This window comes from Panicum virgatum, chromosome 2K, assembly GCF_016808335.1.
Source record: "Panicum virgatum strain AP13 chromosome 2K, P.virgatum_v5, whole genome shotgun sequence".
In the NCBI taxonomy this organism is placed as follows: Eukaryota; Viridiplantae; Streptophyta; class Magnoliopsida; order Poales; family Poaceae; genus Panicum; species Panicum virgatum.
Genome location: NC_053137.1, coordinates 45,183,875 through 45,204,394, shown reverse-complemented (window position 1 = coordinate 45,204,394; position 20,520 = coordinate 45,183,875). Strand labels below are relative to the sequence as shown.

Here is a 20,520-nt window from a genome sequence, read left to right as displayed (position 1 = left end):
GGAAACGTCCTCCTTCTCTTCCAAGTTCCAGTGCCTTCGCTAACATGCTGCATGGCCTTATGCTCCGTCGACGACTCCGGCAAATGTCCATGTGATTCCACGGAATTCATCGAAACCAGCGGGGAAATCTGGCGCTGGGTTTGCTGGAAAAGCATAAACAGAGGGTACTGACGGTGGAAAGGGACTAAATCGAGCGCCAATATATGTGGATTCTTCTTTCTTCCCTTTCAGGCTTTGCCAAGTCGGAAAGACGGCTATAAAAGCCCAGCCACGCGCGGGAAGGCAAGGCAAGGCGGCAACGGGCCTCTCGAGCACGCCAGGCATGGGCTCTCAGGAAGAAGGAGGCGCCGCCGCCGCCGCTGCCGCCGATGAGGTCGTCTACCTCCATGGCGTCCTGGAGGTGACGGTGTTCGAGGCCGAGCACCTCCACAACGCCATCCACGGCCGGATCATGGAGGTAAAACCTGACAGAACGACACGCACGCCTCTGTTTTCCATTCTTTCTGCTCGATGGGTCGAGTCACAGCACAAACAGTAGCTCCCCTCTGCACTGTAGTGAGTTCGTTGTGTTTCTCTTTGCTTTGCACTCATGCATGGCTTTGCTTGTGAGCTAATGGATTGGCCGTCAAGGATGCTCCCCCCCTTTTTCGCAGTTCGTGGTCACCAACCGCCACAGGCTGTTCGCAGATTATTATTATTATCCTGACGAAACGCGAACGCATCGTGCGTGCACCGTCTCTTGAATTAACAAACAAATCTTCAAGCTAACCACTGCGATGGCTGGCCTAAACGTGAAAAGGGCCTATGCTTAAATAACTTGCTGTCGCGGTTTAAAACTACTGAAGAAATTTTCGTAAAATTGTCTAGTGCACATAGGCTAATTGTCAGATCGAACAGAGTGAAGATTTTGACACAACAGAGAGAACGGACTTACTTTCAGAGAAGCTTTGTGAAAGATTCTGTGCGTAGCGTAGCGATCAATGATGGCACGGCTTGGGCAGGCGACGGAGAAGCTGCAGGAGACCCTGGGCGTGCACTGCCTCCAGCACAGCCGGCTCTACGTCGACGTGGACGTCGGCGCGGCGCGGGTGGCCCGCACCCGCGAGGTGGAGTTCCACCCCACCACCCCGGCCTGGAACCAGTCGTTCCGCCTGCACTGCGCCTACCCGGCCGCCGCGGTCACCTTCACGGTCAAGAACCAGCACCTCGTCGGCGCGGGCGTCCTCGGCGCCGGCTCCGTGCCCGCCGCGCGCGTCGCCTCGGGGCAGCCGGTCGAGTGCCGGCTCGGCCTCCGCGGCGGCGAGCACGGCCACGAGACGCACACCCCGAGCCTCCGCGTCCGCCTGCACTTCCTCGGCGTGGAGCGCGACCCGTCCTGGGGCGCCGGGGTCCGCCTCCCCGGGTTCGCCGGCGTCACGCCCGCCTTCTTCCCGGAGCGGACGGGGTGCCGCGTCACGCTGTACCAGAACGCGCACCTGACCGGCGCGTTCGACCCGGGGGTCCGCCTCGCCGGCGGGCGCGCGTACCGGCCGGCGCGGCTGTGGGAGGACCTATACGCCGCCATCCGCGACGCGCGGCGGTTAGTGTACGTGTCCGGGTGGTCGGTGAGCACGGAGATCACGCTGGTACGCGACCCGGGGCGGATGGTCCCCGGCGCCGAGGGCGTCACGCTGGGCGAGCTGCTCAAGCGCAAGGCCGACGAGGGCGTGGCCGTGCTGGTGATGCCGTGGCAGGACAACACGTCCGTGTCGTTCCTCGGCAACGCCGGCCTGATGCGGACGCACGACGAGGAGACCCGGCGGTTCTTCGAGGGCACCGGCGTGCGGTGCTTCCTCTGCCCGCGCAACGCCGACGCCTCCCTCACCGTGGTGCAGCACGTCCAGATCAGCGCCGAGTTCACGCACCACCAGAAGACCGTCACGCTCGACGCCGCCACGCCCGGCGGCGGCGACGGCGTGCGCCACGTCGTCAGCTTCATAGGCGGCATCGACCTCTGCGACGGCCGGTACGACGACGAGAACCACACGCTGTTCCGGGACCTCGACACGACGTACCTCCACGACTTCATGCAGAACAACTACAAGCACGCGTGCCTGCGCCGCGGCGGCCCGCGGGAGCCGTGGCACGACGTGCACTGCCGGCTGGAGGGCCCCGCGGCGTGGGACGTGCTCGCCAACTTCGAGCAGCGGTGGAAGAAGCAGGCGCCGGAGGGCATGCGCGGCTGCCTGCTGGACCTGACGCCGGCGGCGCTCCCCGACCCCGCCGGCCTCGGCGACGACGCCGGCGGGTCGTGGAACGTGCAGGTGTTCCGGTCCATCGACGACGCGTCCGTCGTGGGGTTCCCGTCCGACCCGGCCGAGGCCGCCGCGCTGGGGCTGACGAGCGGCAAGGACGTGACGGTGGACCGGAGCATCCAGGCCGGGTACGTCGAGGCCATCCGGCGCGCGCGGCGGTTCGTCTACATCGAGAACCAGTACTTCCTCGGCGGGTGCGCGTCGTGGGCGGAGGACCAGGGCGCCGGCTGCCTCAACCTGGTGCCCGTCGAGATCGCGCTCAAGGTGGCCGCCATGATCCGGCGCGGCGAGCGGTTCGCGGCGTACGTGGTGACGCCGATGTGGCCCGAGGGGCTGCCGGCGGGCGAGGCCGTGCAGGCCATCCTGCTCTGGCACAGGCGCACCGTGGAGATGATGTACGGCATCGTCATGGACGCCATCGACGGCGCCGGGCTGCGCGGCCAGGCGCACCCCTGCGACTACCTCAACTTCTTCTGCCTCGGGAACCGGGAGGCGCCGCTCCCCGGCGAGTACTCGCCGCCGGAGACGCCGGAGGAGGGCACGGACTATTGGCGCGCGCAGGTGAACCGCCGCGGTCCCATCTACGTGCACGCCAAGCTCATGATCGGTAAGCCAATAAGCTCATGGCCGTCGCGTTAGAGCGAGCTCTCTCTCAGTCTGAATGTCTGATCGCCCTGTGCGTCTCTTGCTTGCAGTGGACGACGAGTACGTCATCGTCGGCTCGGCCAACCTGAACGAGCGGTCGCTGGCCGGCAACCGGGACAGCGAGATCGCGCAGGGGAGCTACCAGCCGGCGCACCTGAACGGGCCGTGCGGGCGCGCGCGGGGGCAGGTGCACGGGTTCCGGATGTCGCTGTGGCACGAGCACTTCATGGCGCGCCACGCCGGCGATGGTGACCGGGCCGTGTTCCTGGAGCCCGAGAGCGTGGAGTGCGTGCGGGCGGTGCGGCGGGTGGCGGAGCGGCTGTGGGGCGCGTACACGCAGGACAGGGTGGAAGACCTGCCGGGCCACCTGCTCCCGTTCCCGATAACCGTGTCGGAGTTCGGCGAGGTGGGCGACCTGCCGGCGGACGGGTGCTTCCCGGACACGAGGGCGCCGGTGAGGGGCAGGAAAGCGGTGAAGCTTCCTGACATCCTGACCACATGAGAATCTGAGATGATCCCGCTTTTCGCTTGTACGGCTATGTCGGTCCTAAGAACCTGACAGGAGTATGCTTCAAAAGGAAACATGGCCAAGAGAGCGCATCGTCAACGGGGCAGGGTAACTCGCCGCATCTAGGTCCTGGTGGATGTACCAAATTGACCCTGGGCCGTTTATGGGCTGTCCAAGGAAAAGCCTGTGATTTATGTGGCTGCCCCATGGTTTTCCTGGCACCCATAGATCGTTGGAACATCTAAAAATGAATGCCGAGTGTTGTAAGAAACAGCTGATGTGTACCAATGCATTATCTTAAATGGAGGCATATCCTATTTTCAAAAAAATGGAGGCATATATTTACTTCTCATTCTACAATAAAACTTACCTCTCCTCATCTGTGTGCTTGCGCCATCTTGGTTCTGCCGAGTGTTGCGCAAATACTCGAGTCGCGCGCGGGTGCATGCGGACCTGTCGTACAGTGCCCGCACGGGCGGCCCACTCGCTCCTAGGTTGCTTCTGGGTGGGTTTCGCTGGCCAACTGGTGGGTTTAAGGCCCCACTTTCTTTTTTTCTTTTTTCTCCTAGATATTCCAATGAAACATTTTTTTATTTTGTTATAACAGAATAATTTGTTCTAGTGGAAATCTTTTTCTTTTTAAGAATAAGATCGGATCCAACTAAATAAATTTTAATTTTTGTTCCAATAGAACTTTTTTTTCAACGGAACAATTTTGTTCTAATTATGAAGGAAGTTGTGGGCCGACAATGAGCTGCTCGTGGGCCTTGTGCGAAGAGCTTGCTCGCAGTTGCACCCAGGGTTAACGAAACCGGTGGGAACCGGTCCGGTTTGACCAGTTACTGGTCAAACCGGTCCGGCCCGGTTACGGTTTGGGCCGGTATCAAACCGGCCCCAATTCAAAATTTAAATTTGAATTCAAAAAAATAAAAATTCCCAAACCGGTCATACCGACCGGTAAACCGGTCAAATCGGTCTACCGGCCCCAATTCAAAATTCAAATTTGAATTCAAAAAAATAAAAAATTCCCAAACCGATCATACCGGCCGGTAAACCGGTCAAACCGGTCGGTATACCGGTCGGAACCGGTTGCACATGCAATTTTGAATTTGAATTTGAATTCAACCGGTTTCCGGTCAAACCGGTCCGGTAAACCGCTACCGGAGGGCGGCGGTTTGACCGGACCGGTCGGATTTGGAAACCCTGGTTGCACCTGCGACCCCGAGCAAGCCCTCTCAGTCATGGCTGGGCATAATATGTGAAGTTAGGCTTTTCAATCTAGATGACGTGTCCAAAAGAGCACGCTTGTAGGCGCAAAACTCGGGGGTCGCTCGAGGTCTCCCTCGTGACCCCAAGCAGACGGGTCGCAAATGTCACGAGGCTGATGCTGGGCCAAAAAATTTCTTGGGTCGCCGGCCCACAGCTCCTCCTGACTGCATAAAAAATGTTCCGCTGGAACAAAATGTTAACATTTCGTAAAAAATACCCTCAAAAAGCCTCTTCATTTGGATATCTAAATACAAACATCTTCTGTTTAGAATTTCTCGCTAGCCAAAGCGAGAATGACTCTCTAGACTACACACAAGATATATAAAAATTATTGGAAAATATACAAGGATAAAGAAAACAAATTTTACTCAAACAACTCTAGAGAGTAGAAGGCTCTTGTGCTCTAATCGTCCTTATCAATAAAACTGTAAGGCCCCGTTTGGAACCTTAGAATTGAATTCCATTCTAACAATCATAATTTAACCTTAAATCTATTAAGCTAATATAATTATAACTGAATATATTTGTATACTATTGTTGACCATATGAGAGTATTGTATGATATATTGCTATTATAGAGGAGTGAGCCAAAGAGTGTGCTATAAGTTAGTAACATAGCTTGTTGGCGTATAGAATCTCACTCTATAAATTTAGGGTAGGCTCATATCTAAACTTTGGAAATGATGGAATATCGAATTCTAAGCCAAATAGTCTAGTTTATTATGTAGATTTCAATTCTTCCAAAATAAGAGGATCCAAACGGTCCCTAATGATAATTCGTGTTCTCTTAGACCCAGTTCCAAAGTTCTTTTACTATTAGATCATGATTTATAAATGCAAAAGGCAAGAATGATTTTTTTAGACCAAAAGACAAGATGAAATTTTTGGAAGACTGGGCCTATTAGATAATTCGTGTTCTCTTTGGAACGGACAATCCATTCAGCCTCATAACAGACTGGGCCTTTTTGACATGCGACTGGGCTTTTTACTCACAAGGGCCTTGACCCTGAATTCGGGGCCCGACGACGTTCCTGCCCACAAACCCAAGTGACGACATCGGCACGTCAGCCCCGCCCCCGCCCCCCCCCCCCCCCTCTCTCTCCTCGGTCTCTCACTCTCTCTCAAGACTCCCCCGGTCTGATTCTCACCAAGCGGGAAAACCAAAATCGAAACCCCAACCGCCCAAAATCCCCAAGCTCCAGACCCCACCACCTCTCCCGTCCTCCCCGGCGCCTCCCCGTCCCGACCCGCAGCGGCCGGCGATGGAGCGGATCCACGTTGCCGTGCGCTCGCGGCCGCTCTCCGCGGAGGACGCGCGGAGCAGCCCGTGGAGGATCTCCGGCAACACCATTGCCCACTCCGCGCAGTCCTCCATCCGCTTCGAGTTTGGTGAGCCTTCGCCCTTCCGTTCCGCCCCGCTTTGGCTTCGCTTTCCATGCCGGTTGATGCCGTGGGGGGTTCCTGATTGGTTGAGCTCCCCGTCGTTCCCGCAGACAGGATATTCGGCCAGGAGTGCCGCACCGCCGAGGTCTACGAGACTCGCACCAAGCACATCGTCGACTCCGTGATCCGAGGGTTCAATGGTAATCTCGATTGCTCTGTTCGCTGGGGTTGTTGCTTCCAGGGGACAAACAAGTTGGGTCCAAACGCATTTCAGAGTTGTATACTGTAGACAATGGTCTTCAGATTACTGTAGACAGGCAACACCCCATGGGATTAGGTGCTCCACTATCCCTTTGATGAGACTCCCTTTCCTTGACTTTATATCGACCAAATTTGCCATTGATTTTTGTGCTCACTGCCAGTTTGCCTTGCCCCCCTCCCTGTACTGTTTCCATAATCCATAACCTTATTTCAATATTGCACTAGGTAGAATGAAACCCACACTTCGTCCACAACTTCCTTAAGAAATGTAGTGTGACATCCTTCCCATGATTTGTGGCCACTTGTGAGTGACCTCTTGGCATCTCCTTTAACCCCCACCTGGCGAACCATTCAAGCATTTCGGACGTGCTAGGATAGTTTAGGTCGAGCCATGTTGAGTATGATATATATTGTTCTGTAATGTCAATATATGCACGCCAACTTCAGTTTAATTTGGGTTCGTACCATTATTTCAATCTTGATTACCTCATCATTTTAATTTTACTTTAAGTAGTATTATGGCAATCTTGTCATGAACCTATATTTTCTCTAATTGAAGAACTGAAGTTGGTTCTAGTAGTGTCTACCTAGGAGCCGCAGGACAGTGCTATGCTCTTTGTCTTCCATTTGCTGTAGTTTTCATCGTTCAGCAAGTCCCATACTGTTTATCTGACACTGACTGTGTGTTCATATCATTCTTTTTTATTTTTCTTTCCTTTTTTTATGTTGTGCTGTTTCTTGTCTTCTTAGTTGCCTTTCTTTGTTCTTCATGAAAAGATTTTTCTCAATCTATAAGGCAATTTGCTGAGTCTATATGCATTGAAATCAACTGGTCTCTTTCATTATGACAGGCACTGTTTTTGCATATGGTCAAACAAACAGTGGGAAGACCTACACAATGAGAGGATCGGCTAATGAACCTGGAATAATACCACTTGCAGTTCACGACTTATTCCAGTGTATTGAAGAGGTTAATTCTACATCGTGCTGCTCAACAACCACTTTTTCTTATGCTTACTTTTGTGTACACTATGAGAATTGTGCGACAGATATGTTCTTCTAGTGCACACATTCAATTAGTTCATTCTAAATTTGTGTGCAAAAGATTCTTGATGTAATTTCTCCCGAATGCTGTTAGGGTTTGCTTAATGTGTTTGACAAACACCGCCTAGCAAAGTCCTTAGTCACTTTTCCCTTAATTATCATAAATTCTGCATTATTATATTGAAGCTTGCCTAACATTTTTATTCATGTGCTCTGTATTCTGTTTGGCTTATTTGTTTTAGCTATTGTGTAGCACATGGACAGAGAATTTCTTGTCCGGATGTCTTACATGGAAATTTACAATGAAGAGATTAATGACCTTCTTGTGCCAGAACATCGAAAGTTGCAGATTCATGAGAGTAGTGAGGTGAACATCCCGTCTTTTAATATGAAATTGACCACTAACACCATTTTTGAATAGTAGTCTTAATGTTACATGTTGCTAATTTTGATTGAAGAAAGGAATATTTGTTGCTGGTTTAAGAGAAGAAATTGTTACATGCGCAGAGCAAGTCATGGACTTTATGTCTTTTGGAGAATGTAAGCTTTCTTGAATGTCTGCTGGTTCAGTTACTATATAATTAATTCTTCCTAATAAACTGCTAGCAAAATTGTAGCTCACCGGCATATTGGGGAGACAAACATGAATCTTTACAGCAGCCGTTCTCACACTATATTTCGCATGGTATGCTTATATATCCTTATTTTCCTATGAATCGCAATTTCGATTCTAATGCTACTAAGTACCCAGGTAATTGAGAGCAGAGAAAAAGGCGATGATAATGAAGCTGAAGATTCTTGTGATGCTGTACGAGTATCTGTATTGGTATGTGCAATTACCACTATCTCCAGTAGATATTGATTGGTTTTTTGGTGTTCTTACCCCTGCTTTGAAGTGCAATTGTGGTTTTGCCCTTATTTTTTTTAACTTTGTGATTTTGCCCTTTATTTTTCACAAGTTGTTGCGATTTTGCCCTTAATCTTTGCGTATTTGCCCCTGTTTCGACCTTTGACTAGGGGTACTGAATTGTAAATAGTAAAGGGCAAAATCACAAAGTTCAAAAAATGAGGGCAAAATCATAATTGCACTTCAAAGTAGGGGCAAGAACACAAATATGCCCCATGATGATTTGCTTTTTATTGGAATACATGCGGTTTATCTTTCAAATTTTGTCTATATTCTTAAGAATATTTTAGATTGGGAATTGTATTTTTTAGATTTATGTTGAATGATACTCCCTAGTCCATGCATTCATATTTATTGATCTCTTAGTCTTGTGCACGTTAGGATAAAATAGGAAGAAGATGACTGTACTGTATGTATGTATTGATAGAGCCCCAAAGGGCAAAATAAATAATACAAGAGGAGACCCCCAAACCCTAGATACTAGGATACCATTATACCCTTAACAGTGCACTGTTATAAAAAGCACAAAATGAGTAGCTGAGCATATGCCTAAGAAATTTGTCTCTTTCTGCCTTGTTATCAGTGAACAGGGAGAAAGGGTGTCTTGTAAAATGTTGCACAAACTAAATGAGTATGGAAGTCATGTCTATTCTTGAGTTTGTACAACAACTGAAACATTAGAATTGTTTTTTAGGGACCGTCTGAAACATCACTTATTTTTGACTGGAGGGAGTACATATTTAACTATTGATGTATAAGATCCTGGTTTCTCTCTTTTCTTCCATTTATTTGAATTATTCACATTTCAGAACCTTGTCGACTTAGCTGGCTCAGAACGTGCTGCAAAGACTGGTGCAGAGGGTGTGAGGCTTAAGGAGGGTTCGCATATTAACAAAAGTCTCATGATTCTTGGTACGGTTATAAAGAAACTTAGTGAAGGCATAGAGGGTCAAGGGTAAGTTATTGAATTTTTTACAAGTGGAGCCTAACTTGTTTTGATATTTTTTCATTACCTCTTTAATAATGGATTTTGTTCTCAGGGGACATGTTCCATACCGTGACAGTAAGCTGACAAGAATATTGCAGCCTGCTCTGGGTGGAAATTCTAACACAGCTATCATCTGTAATATAACACTTGCACAGGTATGTCATCTCATTATCTGCTACCAACTGAGTTCTCATGTTGTTTGGACTATTGGATTATGGAAGCAGAAACATGTACTGCTTATGTCATTCTTGCAAAATTGTATCCTGAAGTATGAACTACTGAAGCATCTTCTATTGTGCTTATTGATTGATGTTGCATTGTGGAAATTAGTGAAAGGTGACACTGACCTTTCTTTTATATTTTTTTTCACATTTAGTTAACAACTCGAAGCGGTTATTCTGAATTTCCATCTATCGACTCAATTATTATCGAAGCAAAATTTAGTATTCAAATGTAATCAAGCAACAACAAAGAGCAAAGATTATAGTCTTAAAACTAACACTATTGTTATTTGTATCGTGGTCAACTATTTATTTTATATTTTGTAGGTACATGCTGATGAGACAAAAAGCAGTTTGCAATTTGCAAGTAGAGCATTGCGTGTAACAAATTGTGCATGTGTGAATGAGGTATTAACATATTTCTGTTGCCAGCTAGGTACTATTTCTATTCATCGTGCTATAAAGTATAATTGCATAAATCCTTACATTATATATTTGCAGATTTTGACAGATGCTGCGTTATTAAAACGCCAAAGGAAAGAAATAGAAGAGCTCCGTGCAAAGCTTAGGGTATGGTTTTCTGGCAACTCCCATCATATGAAATGGGTTCAACATCCAATTATGAAATTTAAAGTGTGTTTAAGCATTAAATCTATACAACTGGAAGATACAAACTTGCATTCCTTTCTGTCCTTAGAACTCTCAAAGTGATCACTGGGGGGAAGAAATTCTGAATTTGCGGAACACGCTACTGCAGGTTGCTTTCTCAGCATTTTTTTTCCTATTCAGTGATTCATGACTATATAATACATCGAGTAATCTGGTCATTATTTTTCTAGAGTGAACTGGAAAAGGAAAGAATTGCTTTAGAGTTGGAAGAGGAAAAGAAAGCTAAAGAGCAGCGTGACAAACGCTTGATTGAACAGGCAAAGAAAATTGAGAATCTTAGTTCAATGGTACTAAATTCAGAGAGAGATGACAGGAGTATTGCTTTCAGTAAGGTTAGTTGTTACAATTTGTTATGTAATATGTAACAGTTGTCAATGGCATATAAACTGCATGGTTGCTCATTGTTCCTTCTTCCAAATTTTTTTCATAGGCGTTCTTTCATTTCTGCTGATAACATGAAGTAAAATTTGTTTAAACTTTAGACTTTACAAAAATGGTCATAAGACGTGTGCCTCTTTGAAACATAATACCAACAATGTACCGCTACTCTTTATCCTACTAATATTTTTTTCTTACGGAAAAAATTCTTCCTTGAACAGGACAAAAGAAGGGTAACATGGTGTCCTGGACCGAAAGCAAGACAATTTGGTATTGAGGTATCATTATAACTGACACTCTTCAACATGTTCAATTTGGCATTTTGAAAGTCTAGAGGCACATCTTTTGTTTTTGGATGGCTCCGCAACATTGTTTGTTCACTGATCCCTTGTCATTTTTGAAATGTTATTCAGAAAGAGTTTCACCCAGAGTATTTGTCTAGATGTTTTTCTCTCTGTGAATGCTTTTGCTTTTCATCCTTTTTCTTAGGATATGTGGATAATAGATAACATATGTGGTGGACTGGTAGTGTCATTTTTCAGGGTGCATGCCATACATATATTAATACAGTTCTTCTCTTTCATATCACATCGTTGTGAGAGTATTGAAATTTATGCAAAAGATGACTGATTGTGTTAAGAATATATTCTGAGTATCTATACATAATGTCCAGGTTTTAGGACCTGTCGAGGAAGGCCCTACAAGCAGCACAGTTAGAAATGGCCGCAATATGGGAATGCCGCCGCGTTTTGAAGAGCTAATTCAAGAAAGTTATGCAAGTAATGATGAGCCTTGTGCTAACACTTGCTCACCTAGTGATATGGCCAAAGACAGTGAAGATGTTTCTCTACCTGATTCACATGCTTTGCTGCGCGTTACCAACCGAAGAAAGACAAACACAATGGTGATTGATTCTGATACTTCTACTTTTGAGCTTTTGGCCTTTTATTAATACAAGATGCATAATCAAGTTTTGGATTTCTTTTAATTTTTTTGGTTACATATCTGATTGTTGAATACATGGTCTTGCCAGAAGAAATCAGATCAAGAGCAATTCGGGGAGACAGATGGTGAACTAATAATACCCGAAGATGCTTATGATGGCAATAATGCTCTGCAAAGTCAGGAAAACACTCTGCCTTGTGTAGTTAGTAGCTTATCTGCTCGAGAGTCTGAAGCCATTCTTGTCATTAAACAACTTCAAGATCAGGTGGTAGTTTCCCCCCTATTATCGTGCTTCTCTGAAATTAAAAAAAATAAGTATTTGAATAAATCCCAAGCAGATCAAGTCGTTGGAGGCAGAGAAGAGTTCTATTCAAACTAATTTGGATGATGTTCTTGAGTTGGCAGCTCAACAGAAGACTTCGTTCAATGAGAAGTATGAAAAGGTGAAGGATGTTACACTTTGGAAATTAAAAGTTATTCTGTATCCGTAATAAACACAACATTCAATTCAAGTTGTCACACTCTAAAAAATCCTTAAGATCGATGATTTTTTTTAATGAAATTTGAGCTTTACCTTGAAGCTGTTCTTACATTCTATACCACTTTCTTATTTGCAGCTTCAGCAGAATGCTCTGGCCGCACAAGAACAAGCAAAAGTTGCTAATGAGAAGCTTTCCACACTGTCTGCTACTATAAAATCCAATCAGGCACTTTGTTACCCTCTTCCAGTTGTATTATATCCCTTTTTTCTGTAAAACAAACCATAGCTAGGAATTTAGTTTCTTTCCATCTTCCTGCAACCATTTGTCCACTTCATGCTATTGCCTGACTAATTACATGACTGGATACATGTATGAAACATTTTTCTCCAACTTCCAGGAAGTAGCATATGGATTCCTCAGTAATGTATTGATGGAGACCGAAGGAATACATTTGGAGACTCATCAGTTGAGAACCTCAGTTGAAAGCGCTCTTTCTTTTATTGATGAACTTTCTCAGAATCGCTTGATGATGGCACAAGGCTTTCTTGTATGGTTTCTATCACTTTTATGACAGCATCTCTAGATAGGACTTTCTTGGATAATCCTGTCATTTAGTTAAATCCACTGTTTTATTCAATATTCAACATTGAGTATTGTTAGAGTATATATATGTGTCAAGGGTAGTTTAGTCACTTCACATATTCTAGGGTTTGGGGTCTCCTCTTGTATATATAGCCCTTTGGGCATATCTCAATACAACTGATAGTTCAGTCTCTCCTTCCCCTCTTCCATTCTTAACATGGTATCACAGCTCCAGTGAGATCCGTCCGCCACCCTTCATCCTCGTCGCTGCGCTGCCCCTGGGAGCTTCATCTTGCTCCTGGGGGCGGCATCCTCATCCCCAAACCCATTTTTTTTCTCTTAGGTATTGAGTCACAGCAGCAGCACTTACCCAATTTCTTTCCCCGTCGGGTGCCGCCATCGCGGCTCTACCCCGCCGTCGTCGATCCGCTTGCGGGAGGGGATCAGCAGCCCCTCCCCCTCATGGATCCGGCGCCGCCGTCCTCTGTCCGCCGCCCATCGCGGCGGATCCATCCGCGCCGTCGCGTGGCCGCCGTCCGCCCGTCGAGGATCCGGCCGTCCCCGCCATCCCGCTGCCATCCAGCCTCGCGGATCCGGTCATCCCCGCCTCCTCCGCCGGCTGTCTTCATCCTCGCGTCGTCTGCGCGGCCGTCCGCGCGTTGCGGACGCTGCCGCGGCCACCTGCCCGTTCGGCCGTCGCGGCGGCCTCTGCTGTCGCGGATCCGCCCGTTGCGAAGCGCGCGGCGGCCCGTCCTAATCTCCGCCCGTCGCGGAGGCCGTCCAGCGCCGCCGTCCACCTCCCGTCCGCGCGCCCGTCCGCGCCGCGCCGGGGCTCCGCTTTCTCTGCGCGGCTCGCTGCAGGCCGCCGCTGCAACCCCCGCGAGTGGCACCTCCCCTGTCCCGGCGCGCAGCCGGATCTGCTCCAGCTTGCCGACGTCCTCGACTCCAGCTGCTGTCCGGCCTCCAGCGCCCTCTGTTGCTTCACCAGCTTGAGCTGTTCTCTGCATCTTCAGCAAGCAAACATATCCTTTTGGGCATGTGCCCTCTGCTTTTGCTAGTGCTCGCTGGTGCATCATGGTGCTGGACCTTCCTTCCATTTCAGCTTGCTTGGCCATCCTTGCAAATCAGCCTGCATCTATACTTTGGGCTGCTCCTATCCACTGTCATCTTTTGCCTGTTGCTATTGCTGCTGCCTGCTGCTAGTACCCTTGCTTGTTGTTTCTGTTGAGTCCATCCAAGTCTGCTGCTAGTATTAGTGTCATTTGCCTTGCTGCATTTGCATCAACGTCGATCCACATCATGTCCACCTTTTCATTCAATTTGTCAGTCATTGCCAATTGCATCGGTGTTAATCCAAGTCCAATTGCTCATATTCAGTTCGTCCAAGCCGTGCGTGTCCACAAATTCATTGTCAGTCATCCAATTTCTTCTTCTTTGTTTTATGGTTAGCTGAGTCCCGTCGATTTAGCTAATCACATCATTATCGTTGGTGCGGCAATGCCCTCTTGGTCCCTTTCGGAGCCGTTTTGCTCCACATCATGACCAATGGCCATTTATTTGTCGTCATCATCATGTCATCTCGCTGCCTGCCGTCTTGCAGCAGTGAACTCTCTCCTCTCCGTTTGGCTGGTTTGACACATATTGTCAAGTTCAAGTCTCCAAAGCAAGGCTCATGTTTGAGGAGTTGAAGTACTGGTTTGTGAAGACTTGAGGTATTTGCTGAAGTATGGTTGTGAAGGCGGTACCCTCAAGAGTTGCACGCTTTGATGACATCTTTTCATTTTGGACTTTGGATGTATCATTTTCTTTTTGTTGAGTCTAGTGCTTAGTATCAACTCTCCAAATGCAACGACATTGTATTCACGTTGCATTTGAGAGGGGGTGTTAGAGTATATATATGTGTCAAGGGTAGTTTAGTCACTTCACATATTCTAGGGTTTGGGGTCTCCTCTTGTATATATAGCCCTTTGGGCATATCTCAATACAACTGATAGTTCAGTCTCTCCTTCCCCTCTTCCATTCTTAACAAGTATCAGCAGGCATTTTGTCCATTATGCACAGTAGCTCAGTTGTTAGAGATGCAAATTGTCAATCTGATCCTCGCTATTTTTTTTCCACATATGCTAATATGCTACATTCCTATTACCACAAAGAAATATAATTTGAATGGCTGTCATGATCTTTGTGTTAGAGTATATATATGTGTCATGTGTTACTGTTATAAGCTTTGAAAAATCCTACATGCAGTCAGGTGAAAATGTCTCATCAATGGAACACTAAGTTATGCTATTTATTGATTTCCAAGTAGATTTATGTATGCTTAGTTTAGTACTGCATCTATCTAACTGTCTGAACATAGTTTCCAAATTTCAATCCTAGTATCATATGTAGTTGATGTGTACTTTTGCTTTCGATAGGAAGTAAAGCACTCTGCTCATGAAGATATTAGACGGTTTAGTTCTATGGTCAGGGATTATGAGAAACTGTCAGCTTGTTTGATGGAAAAAGTCTGCAAACTTGAAACAGAGAAGGTATCTTCAAATTCTCGTTTCTAATGCACTTAAGTTGTAAGCAGTTATTTTTTTTTTCAATGTTACTCTGATTTGAATGCAGAAACTGTTAGAGGAACAATCCCAAGATCAACAAAATGAAATTGATAAACTGAAATCCAGTCTGGCAAGCTGTGAGAAGGCCATAGATGTTTGTTACTGACTAATCTCTTCTCAAATATTTAATTTCCTAGTTCCTAATCCCGAACTTACTGAAAAAAAAAACTTATACTCAGGACTGTACTCTTCAACATGAACTGGAGAAGGACGGGATTCTCTCAGAACTCCTAAACCTCCAAAAGGAAGTATTGACCTTGTCATCATCCTCTTTGATGAAAGAAAAAGAATCTATCCGAAAGGAACTTGATAGGACTAAAACTAAGTTAAGAGAGACCGAGAACAAACTTAAGAATTCCATTCAGGAGAAAATAAAACTTCAGGTTTGCTATCAACTTGCTGTTTTATAATTTTTTTTACCACTTAAAAGCCAGCTGTTCTGATGTAGATACATACATGTTCTTTTACCAGAGTGAAAAAGCAGAGGCCCACAAAGAAGTTAAGAAATTGCAAAGCCAAACAACTTTGCTTGAACGTGATTTACGGAAACGTGATTCAGTTACTGTTGACAAAAGGCATGAGCTGAATTCCACGCCACAGAAACTTGCTGGAGTTTTCGATCAAGCTGTCCAGATGCAGGTATTCATTATTCTTGCAAACACCGCATCTAGGATGTACTGTCATCATGGCTTACATATTGGAGTCACTAGTCTTGCACTGTTACAGCTATTCATAGATCACTAAAGATGCTTTAAACTTATAAACATTAGACTTTGCTTTTAAAAATGAATTATGTTTTCTTTCCTTTGAGATCATATCTGCTGGAGAACCGAGCAGTGGTAGAGCCTCATGTTCAGAGGATGCCCAACTAGGCTTGAACCCATCTTTCACAGTTTTTGTGTTGTGGGTACCTCCCTAAATGGTTTCTATTGAGTTGCATGCACTTAGAGGCAAAGCCTAGGAGAGTCCCCTCTTTTAAGGCAAAGCCAGGGATGCCTTCTCCTGTGGCCTGAGTTATATGCTGGGAATATAACATAGTACAAAAATCTCTTTCAGGAGCTTTGTGGCCATGAATCTCATTTTCCTCTTTTTTTATATACAGGAGAAGCACCAAAAGCTTGAGATGCATGTGTTTGATATGGAGGCGGAAATTTCTTGTTTACAAGAAGCTTTAACGACTTCAGTCACTGAAAAGGATGAAGCATTGTCTAAAGTAGAGCTTATTACATCAGAACTAGAAGATCTCGCGAATAAATTGAATTCAGCAGAATCAGAAAGGAACTCCTTAAGCGATGAAGTTGCACTTTTGGTATACATAACATGCCTTTGCAAATATCCTAACCTTATTGCTTTTTTGCATTCTTTTTGTCTACTCAATTTTTCAATCATGAAACTGTATTTTGTGATGCAGACCAAAAGGTTAAATGCGTCTGAATCTAACCTTACAAGATTAGAGGCTTCTCTCAATTCTGTATCAAGGGAAAAGGAAGATATGGGAATGGTAAAGCAATATACTTTAATCCATTTAGCTGTTATGTGAGATTCTTTTCATTTTGTTTAAAATGAAATGCAGCAACTTACTGATGCACTTCTGGACATGGAGTCTAAAAGATCAATTTGGACAGCAAAGGAGAAGGAATATCTAGAAGTTAATCAGAGATTGAATACTTGCCTTGATGAGAACCACAAACTATCAGAAGATTTGATTAAGGTACCTTTGACAGAGTAATGTGTTTAGTTACCATAATTACGCATCTACCGTGTCCAATTTACCTATCTGGGCCTTGCCCAGATGGTTAACGACCTTTAAGTTTAATATCTATTCGTTGCCCTTTACTACTGATACTCCAAAGAACTTCTGTATTAAATAAAATGATGTCATACATTACTAGGCGCGGCAAGAGCTGGCGTCTTGTAGAGAACAGTGCAGAACTCTGGAGGAAAAACTGGCTCATTCCCTAGAGAGTAACATGAATGAGAAAGGAATAAAATTCTGGTCAGTCTTCTCATTGAATCTTTTCCAACAAGCATCTGTGCCTCTGTATATGAGCTTTAGTGTTGTTTGACTGAAGGATTAACATGATATTTATGAGTTTGTACATGGGCTGTTTCTATTATTTTTATATCATCATTTTTAACATGCAGCTAAGAAGGCTTCCAAGTTTTAGAAAGAAGCCTGTTAATTTTAAAAAATAAGAACATATGCGATCGATTCTGCTTTGCATCAAAACTGCAAATTTTGCCTTTCAAAAAAACAACTGCAATTTTGTATTGACGTGCTCTGAACTGTTTCACATACTTTTAAAATGTTTCAAGATAAATTTTATAAGGCAAAAAATCAGTGGGGTTATATAGACATGTTTGCAAAGTCAATGAATAGCGAGTTCTGGGCAATAACAAGTAAATGTTTAACATAATGGGTCTAGTAGAAACTGGAGAGAGTGTGCGTGGTTTTTTAGACAGAAGATGTGTTTGCAAAATTTGCATAGGCTCACTACTGAATAGTAGTCTTGTCTCATGCAGCAGCGAGGCTTGTAAAGGATCCGACCAAGCTGTGGAAAAAGGAAGAACCATTGATGGTGCTGTAGGTGAAAATGTAAGTCTTGTAGTCTCTTTATTTTGCTCTACTTCTCTTTGAGGCTTCAAAGTTTTTGAACATTATGAAACCAATTTTTTTTCCTCATCTCCTGTGTGTCATTGTGTCAAGCCTCAAGAGCGAAAAAGGGGTTAAGAGTAGGAAACAACCTCGTGACCAAGGATTGACTAAGATGCTAAAGAATAAAGATAGGATCTTGACCCCCTTTGTTCCAGCCTAGCTCCACAGCTGCGCCTCCTTGATCTTGTGGATGACCCACTGCACATGGGGCTTGTTTTGTTGAACACGCAGTCCCATATCCCCCAGACCCCTTACCCTTGCTCTGAAACCATATAAAATGTTGTGTTTTACATCATATTGTCGTGGGCCTCATGATTCAATAAAAAATACTTGCCTGGGAAATTATCACTAGAGCAGCTATTTTGTTTTCAGTATTTCCCAATAAGCAACAATTGCGCCCAAAAAATTCTTGTTAATACTGTTGTCTATACAACTGGAAGCGATGTCACTTATTGGATATTTCCAATGATATTAGATACTACAGTTATTTTTCTAGATGAATTTTTTGGTAGGTTTATTTTCTACATTTCTGTTGGCTCCATTTTGAACAGGAACTTCAAAAACAACTTTTGATGATTACTGAAGAGCATAACAGTTTACTTTCTAAGACACAGCAGATGAGGTTAATCGTCAATGAAGCAGAGATTTTGAAAGAGAATTATGACAGAAAGGCAAGTTCTTTATATATTACTAACCATAAGTTAACTCATTAAGAACTAACTTGTTTTCTGTTGCTTTTTATAATGCAGTTAATACATGCCAAAGCTACAATAGATGAGTTGAGCTCTAGGATATCTATCATGGAAGTTAATATGAAACATGTAAGAACCACTAAACTCAATGTGTTTACTATCGCTCAAGGTTATAAGGACATTGGATTTCATTTTAAAAAAAAGTTGTAGGTTGATTTGTATCTGTTTAACACTGCGTTTAAAAATAAATTTATAGCACACAACTAGATCCTATAAAAAGAGCATTACATGTTTTATTGCTCTCATTTCAAGTATTTTGGAAAACATCTTTGAATACTATTTTTATATACCCAACATGAAGTTATAAACATGAAAATGTTGATCTTGAATGAAAATTTGGATAATTTTACTGAATCCTTTGTTAACTGGAGTTTTTCACTTCATTTCATGTTATTTAATTTTAAAGGAACTTAAATCAATTTTCCAAGTTGGCCTCTGAAAAATTGTGCGTCAACTTATTCAGTAGTAGTTTTCTACGTTATAGCTTAGGTAACTTGACAGTTATATGGAAGTGCATATTGCATAACATTCTTGTGTTTACAGGATGCTGTGGCTAATAACAAAGAAAAGACAAAGCTTCGCATGCAGATTCGGTCGCTGCAACCAGAACTTGATGCCCACCGTGGACGGCTCAAAGAAGCGGTGGATGAGATGAAGATCATGGACGCCAAATACCAAGAAGCATCCACTAAGCTGAAGAAGGAGCTTTCTCAAAGCTGCCGTGAAATCTTGAGGTTGAGAGAAATGCTTAAAGAATTAAGGGGCACATCAAACTGAAATTGTAAATTCGTCGCATATCTTCTTTTGCGCAGCTCGCGTAGCAGAAATGTAAATATGTGATCGACCATATGGAATGCACCCGGTATTTCCTTAACCAGTAAGGGTATGTATAGGTGCATTTTGCGCCCCTTTTGGATGTCTTGCGCTCTTGTACTGAGCGAGATTGGATGCCCATGTCGCATGGATTGATGGATCAGCAGACAGCAGAGCACGCGAGTACAAACATTTTGAAAACCTGGGCTGAGCATTGATGCGTCATAGCTATCGATTGTTGAGTCATCAGACACCCAAAGCAAACCAGCTGTCGTTCAGTCTGAAGTTGGCTGGGTATTCTAGGAGGATTAGAAAGCTGGTCGGGAATGGGACCCGTCTTCATTGTCGCAGCTTCATGATGAAACTGCGCCATCCATTCTCTCCCACTGCCAGTCCTGGAAGCAGCTGCTACCTGGTCAGCACGCTTATCCAACTTATCCAATCACCTCTCCCCTCCCTCCCTCAATGATCTCATCTGACAAAGGGAACACGGGCAGAGGGCAGGGTGAGATCAACAGAGGCGCGCGTGGGGCGGACGGTTATGATTCGCGCAATCACGCACGCATGCCTGCCCCGCTCGGCTGGTTTTCACCGGCGAGCGGCGCGTAATCATGGGCGCGCACACGGCGGGACCGCACGGCGCGTGACGCGTTCCATCTCGTTCGTCCGAGACTGCCTCGGCGGCCAGGGATCCCGTCAACGGGCGGACCGGCCGAGCCTCGCGCCGCTGGCAACAGTGTCGGCGGGCGCGGTGCGCGCTCTCAGTCTCAGCTCTGGTCCCGTACACCGGCACATTCGCGAACCATGATCGCGCGTACGAGAAAAGATTCTGCGCGGATCTTGCACGGCTCGGCTGAGGTTGACACGCGGGCCCTCCCCAGCTGCCTACCGGGCCCGCGTGTCAGCAGCCCGCACGTGACGGGGATTTTGCGAGATTCCACGGCGGTGATCGGAGCGGGCGCGACGATGATTGCGCAGGCTGCGGCGGCCATCTCGTCTTCCAGGAACCCAAGGATCCGGCGGAGACGACGATCATGGACCACCCCTGCGACTGCGAGCGAGGGCCATCGATCGGTCTGGCGTCGAGCTCGAGCCCCTAGATAATTAAGTTTTTGAC

At 45.8% G+C, this 20,520-nt stretch overlaps 2 protein-coding genes across 6 annotated transcripts; both read left to right on the top strand.

The window, feature by feature from the left end:
* Positions 1 to 264: 264 nt before the first annotated feature.
* LOC120695669 (phospholipase D alpha 1-like) lies at positions 265 to 3,799 on the top strand. Its single transcript, XM_039978885.1, has 3 exons — positions 265 to 457; positions 1,002 to 2,901; positions 2,990 to 3,799. The coding sequence occupies exons 1-3, from the start codon at positions 323 to 325 to the stop codon at positions 3,439 to 3,441; spliced, it is 2,487 nt and encodes an 828-aa protein (XP_039834819.1). The 5' UTR covers positions 265 to 322; the 3' UTR covers positions 3,442 to 3,799.
* A 2,042-nt stretch (positions 3,800 to 5,841) lies between these two features.
* LOC120695668 (kinesin-like protein KIN-7I) lies at positions 5,842 to 19,538 on the top strand. 5 transcript variants are annotated; one of them, XM_039978881.1, is made up of 31 exons: positions 5,842 to 6,105; positions 6,210 to 6,299; positions 7,212 to 7,330; positions 7,658 to 7,771; positions 7,863 to 7,944; positions 8,022 to 8,089; positions 8,156 to 8,230; positions 9,121 to 9,266; positions 9,352 to 9,454; positions 9,848 to 9,928; positions 10,022 to 10,090; positions 10,218 to 10,277; positions 10,360 to 10,521; positions 10,789 to 10,845; positions 11,241 to 11,471; positions 11,604 to 11,777; positions 11,851 to 11,955; positions 12,130 to 12,219; positions 12,392 to 12,541; positions 14,994 to 15,107; positions 15,190 to 15,276; positions 15,362 to 15,565; positions 15,654 to 15,821; positions 16,285 to 16,491; positions 16,594 to 16,683; positions 16,756 to 16,893; positions 17,075 to 17,178; positions 17,706 to 17,778; positions 18,390 to 18,509; positions 18,588 to 18,659; positions 19,134 to 19,538. In XM_039978881.1, exons 1-31 carry the CDS (start codon positions 5,979 to 5,981, stop codon positions 19,365 to 19,367), a joined length of 3,714 nt encoding a protein of 1,237 aa, XP_039834815.1. In that variant the 5' UTR covers positions 5,842 to 5,978; the 3' UTR covers positions 19,368 to 19,538. The 5 variants fall into 5 exon arrangements, with proteins under 5 accessions (XP_039834815.1, XP_039834814.1, XP_039834813.1 ...); XM_039978880.1 differs by having other exon boundaries at positions 5,843 to 6,105; positions 11,601 to 11,777; positions 16,288 to 16,491; XM_039978879.1 differs by having other exon boundaries at positions 5,844 to 6,105; positions 11,601 to 11,777.
* The last annotated feature ends 982 nt before the right edge of the window (positions 19,539 to 20,520 follow it).

Excerpts from the sequence above, each read along its gene's own strand:
- LOC120695669 (XM_039978885.1), top strand. The coding sequence starts at position 323 with ATGGGCTCTCAGGAAGAAGGAGGCGCCGCCGCCGCCGCTGCCGCCGAT. Across the intron at positions 458-1,001 it reads TCCACGGCCGGATCATGGAG|GCGACGGAGAAGCTGCAGGA; the intron begins GTAAAACCTGAC and ends CGGCTTGGGCAG. Across the intron at positions 2,902-2,989 it reads GCACGCCAAGCTCATGATCG|TGGACGACGAGTACGTCATC; the intron begins GTAAGCCAATAA and ends TCTTGCTTGCAG.
- LOC120695668 (XM_039978879.1), top strand. The coding sequence starts at position 5,979 with ATGGAGCGGATCCACGTTGCCGTGCGCTCGCGGCCGCTCTCCGCGGAG. Across the intron at positions 10,091-10,217 it reads AGCTCCGTGCAAAGCTTAGG|AACTCTCAAAGTGATCACTG; the intron begins GTATGGTTTTCT and ends TTCTGTCCTTAG. Across the intron at positions 11,956-12,129 it reads TCAATGAGAAGTATGAAAAG|CTTCAGCAGAATGCTCTGGC; the intron begins GTGAAGGATGTT and ends TCTTATTTGCAG.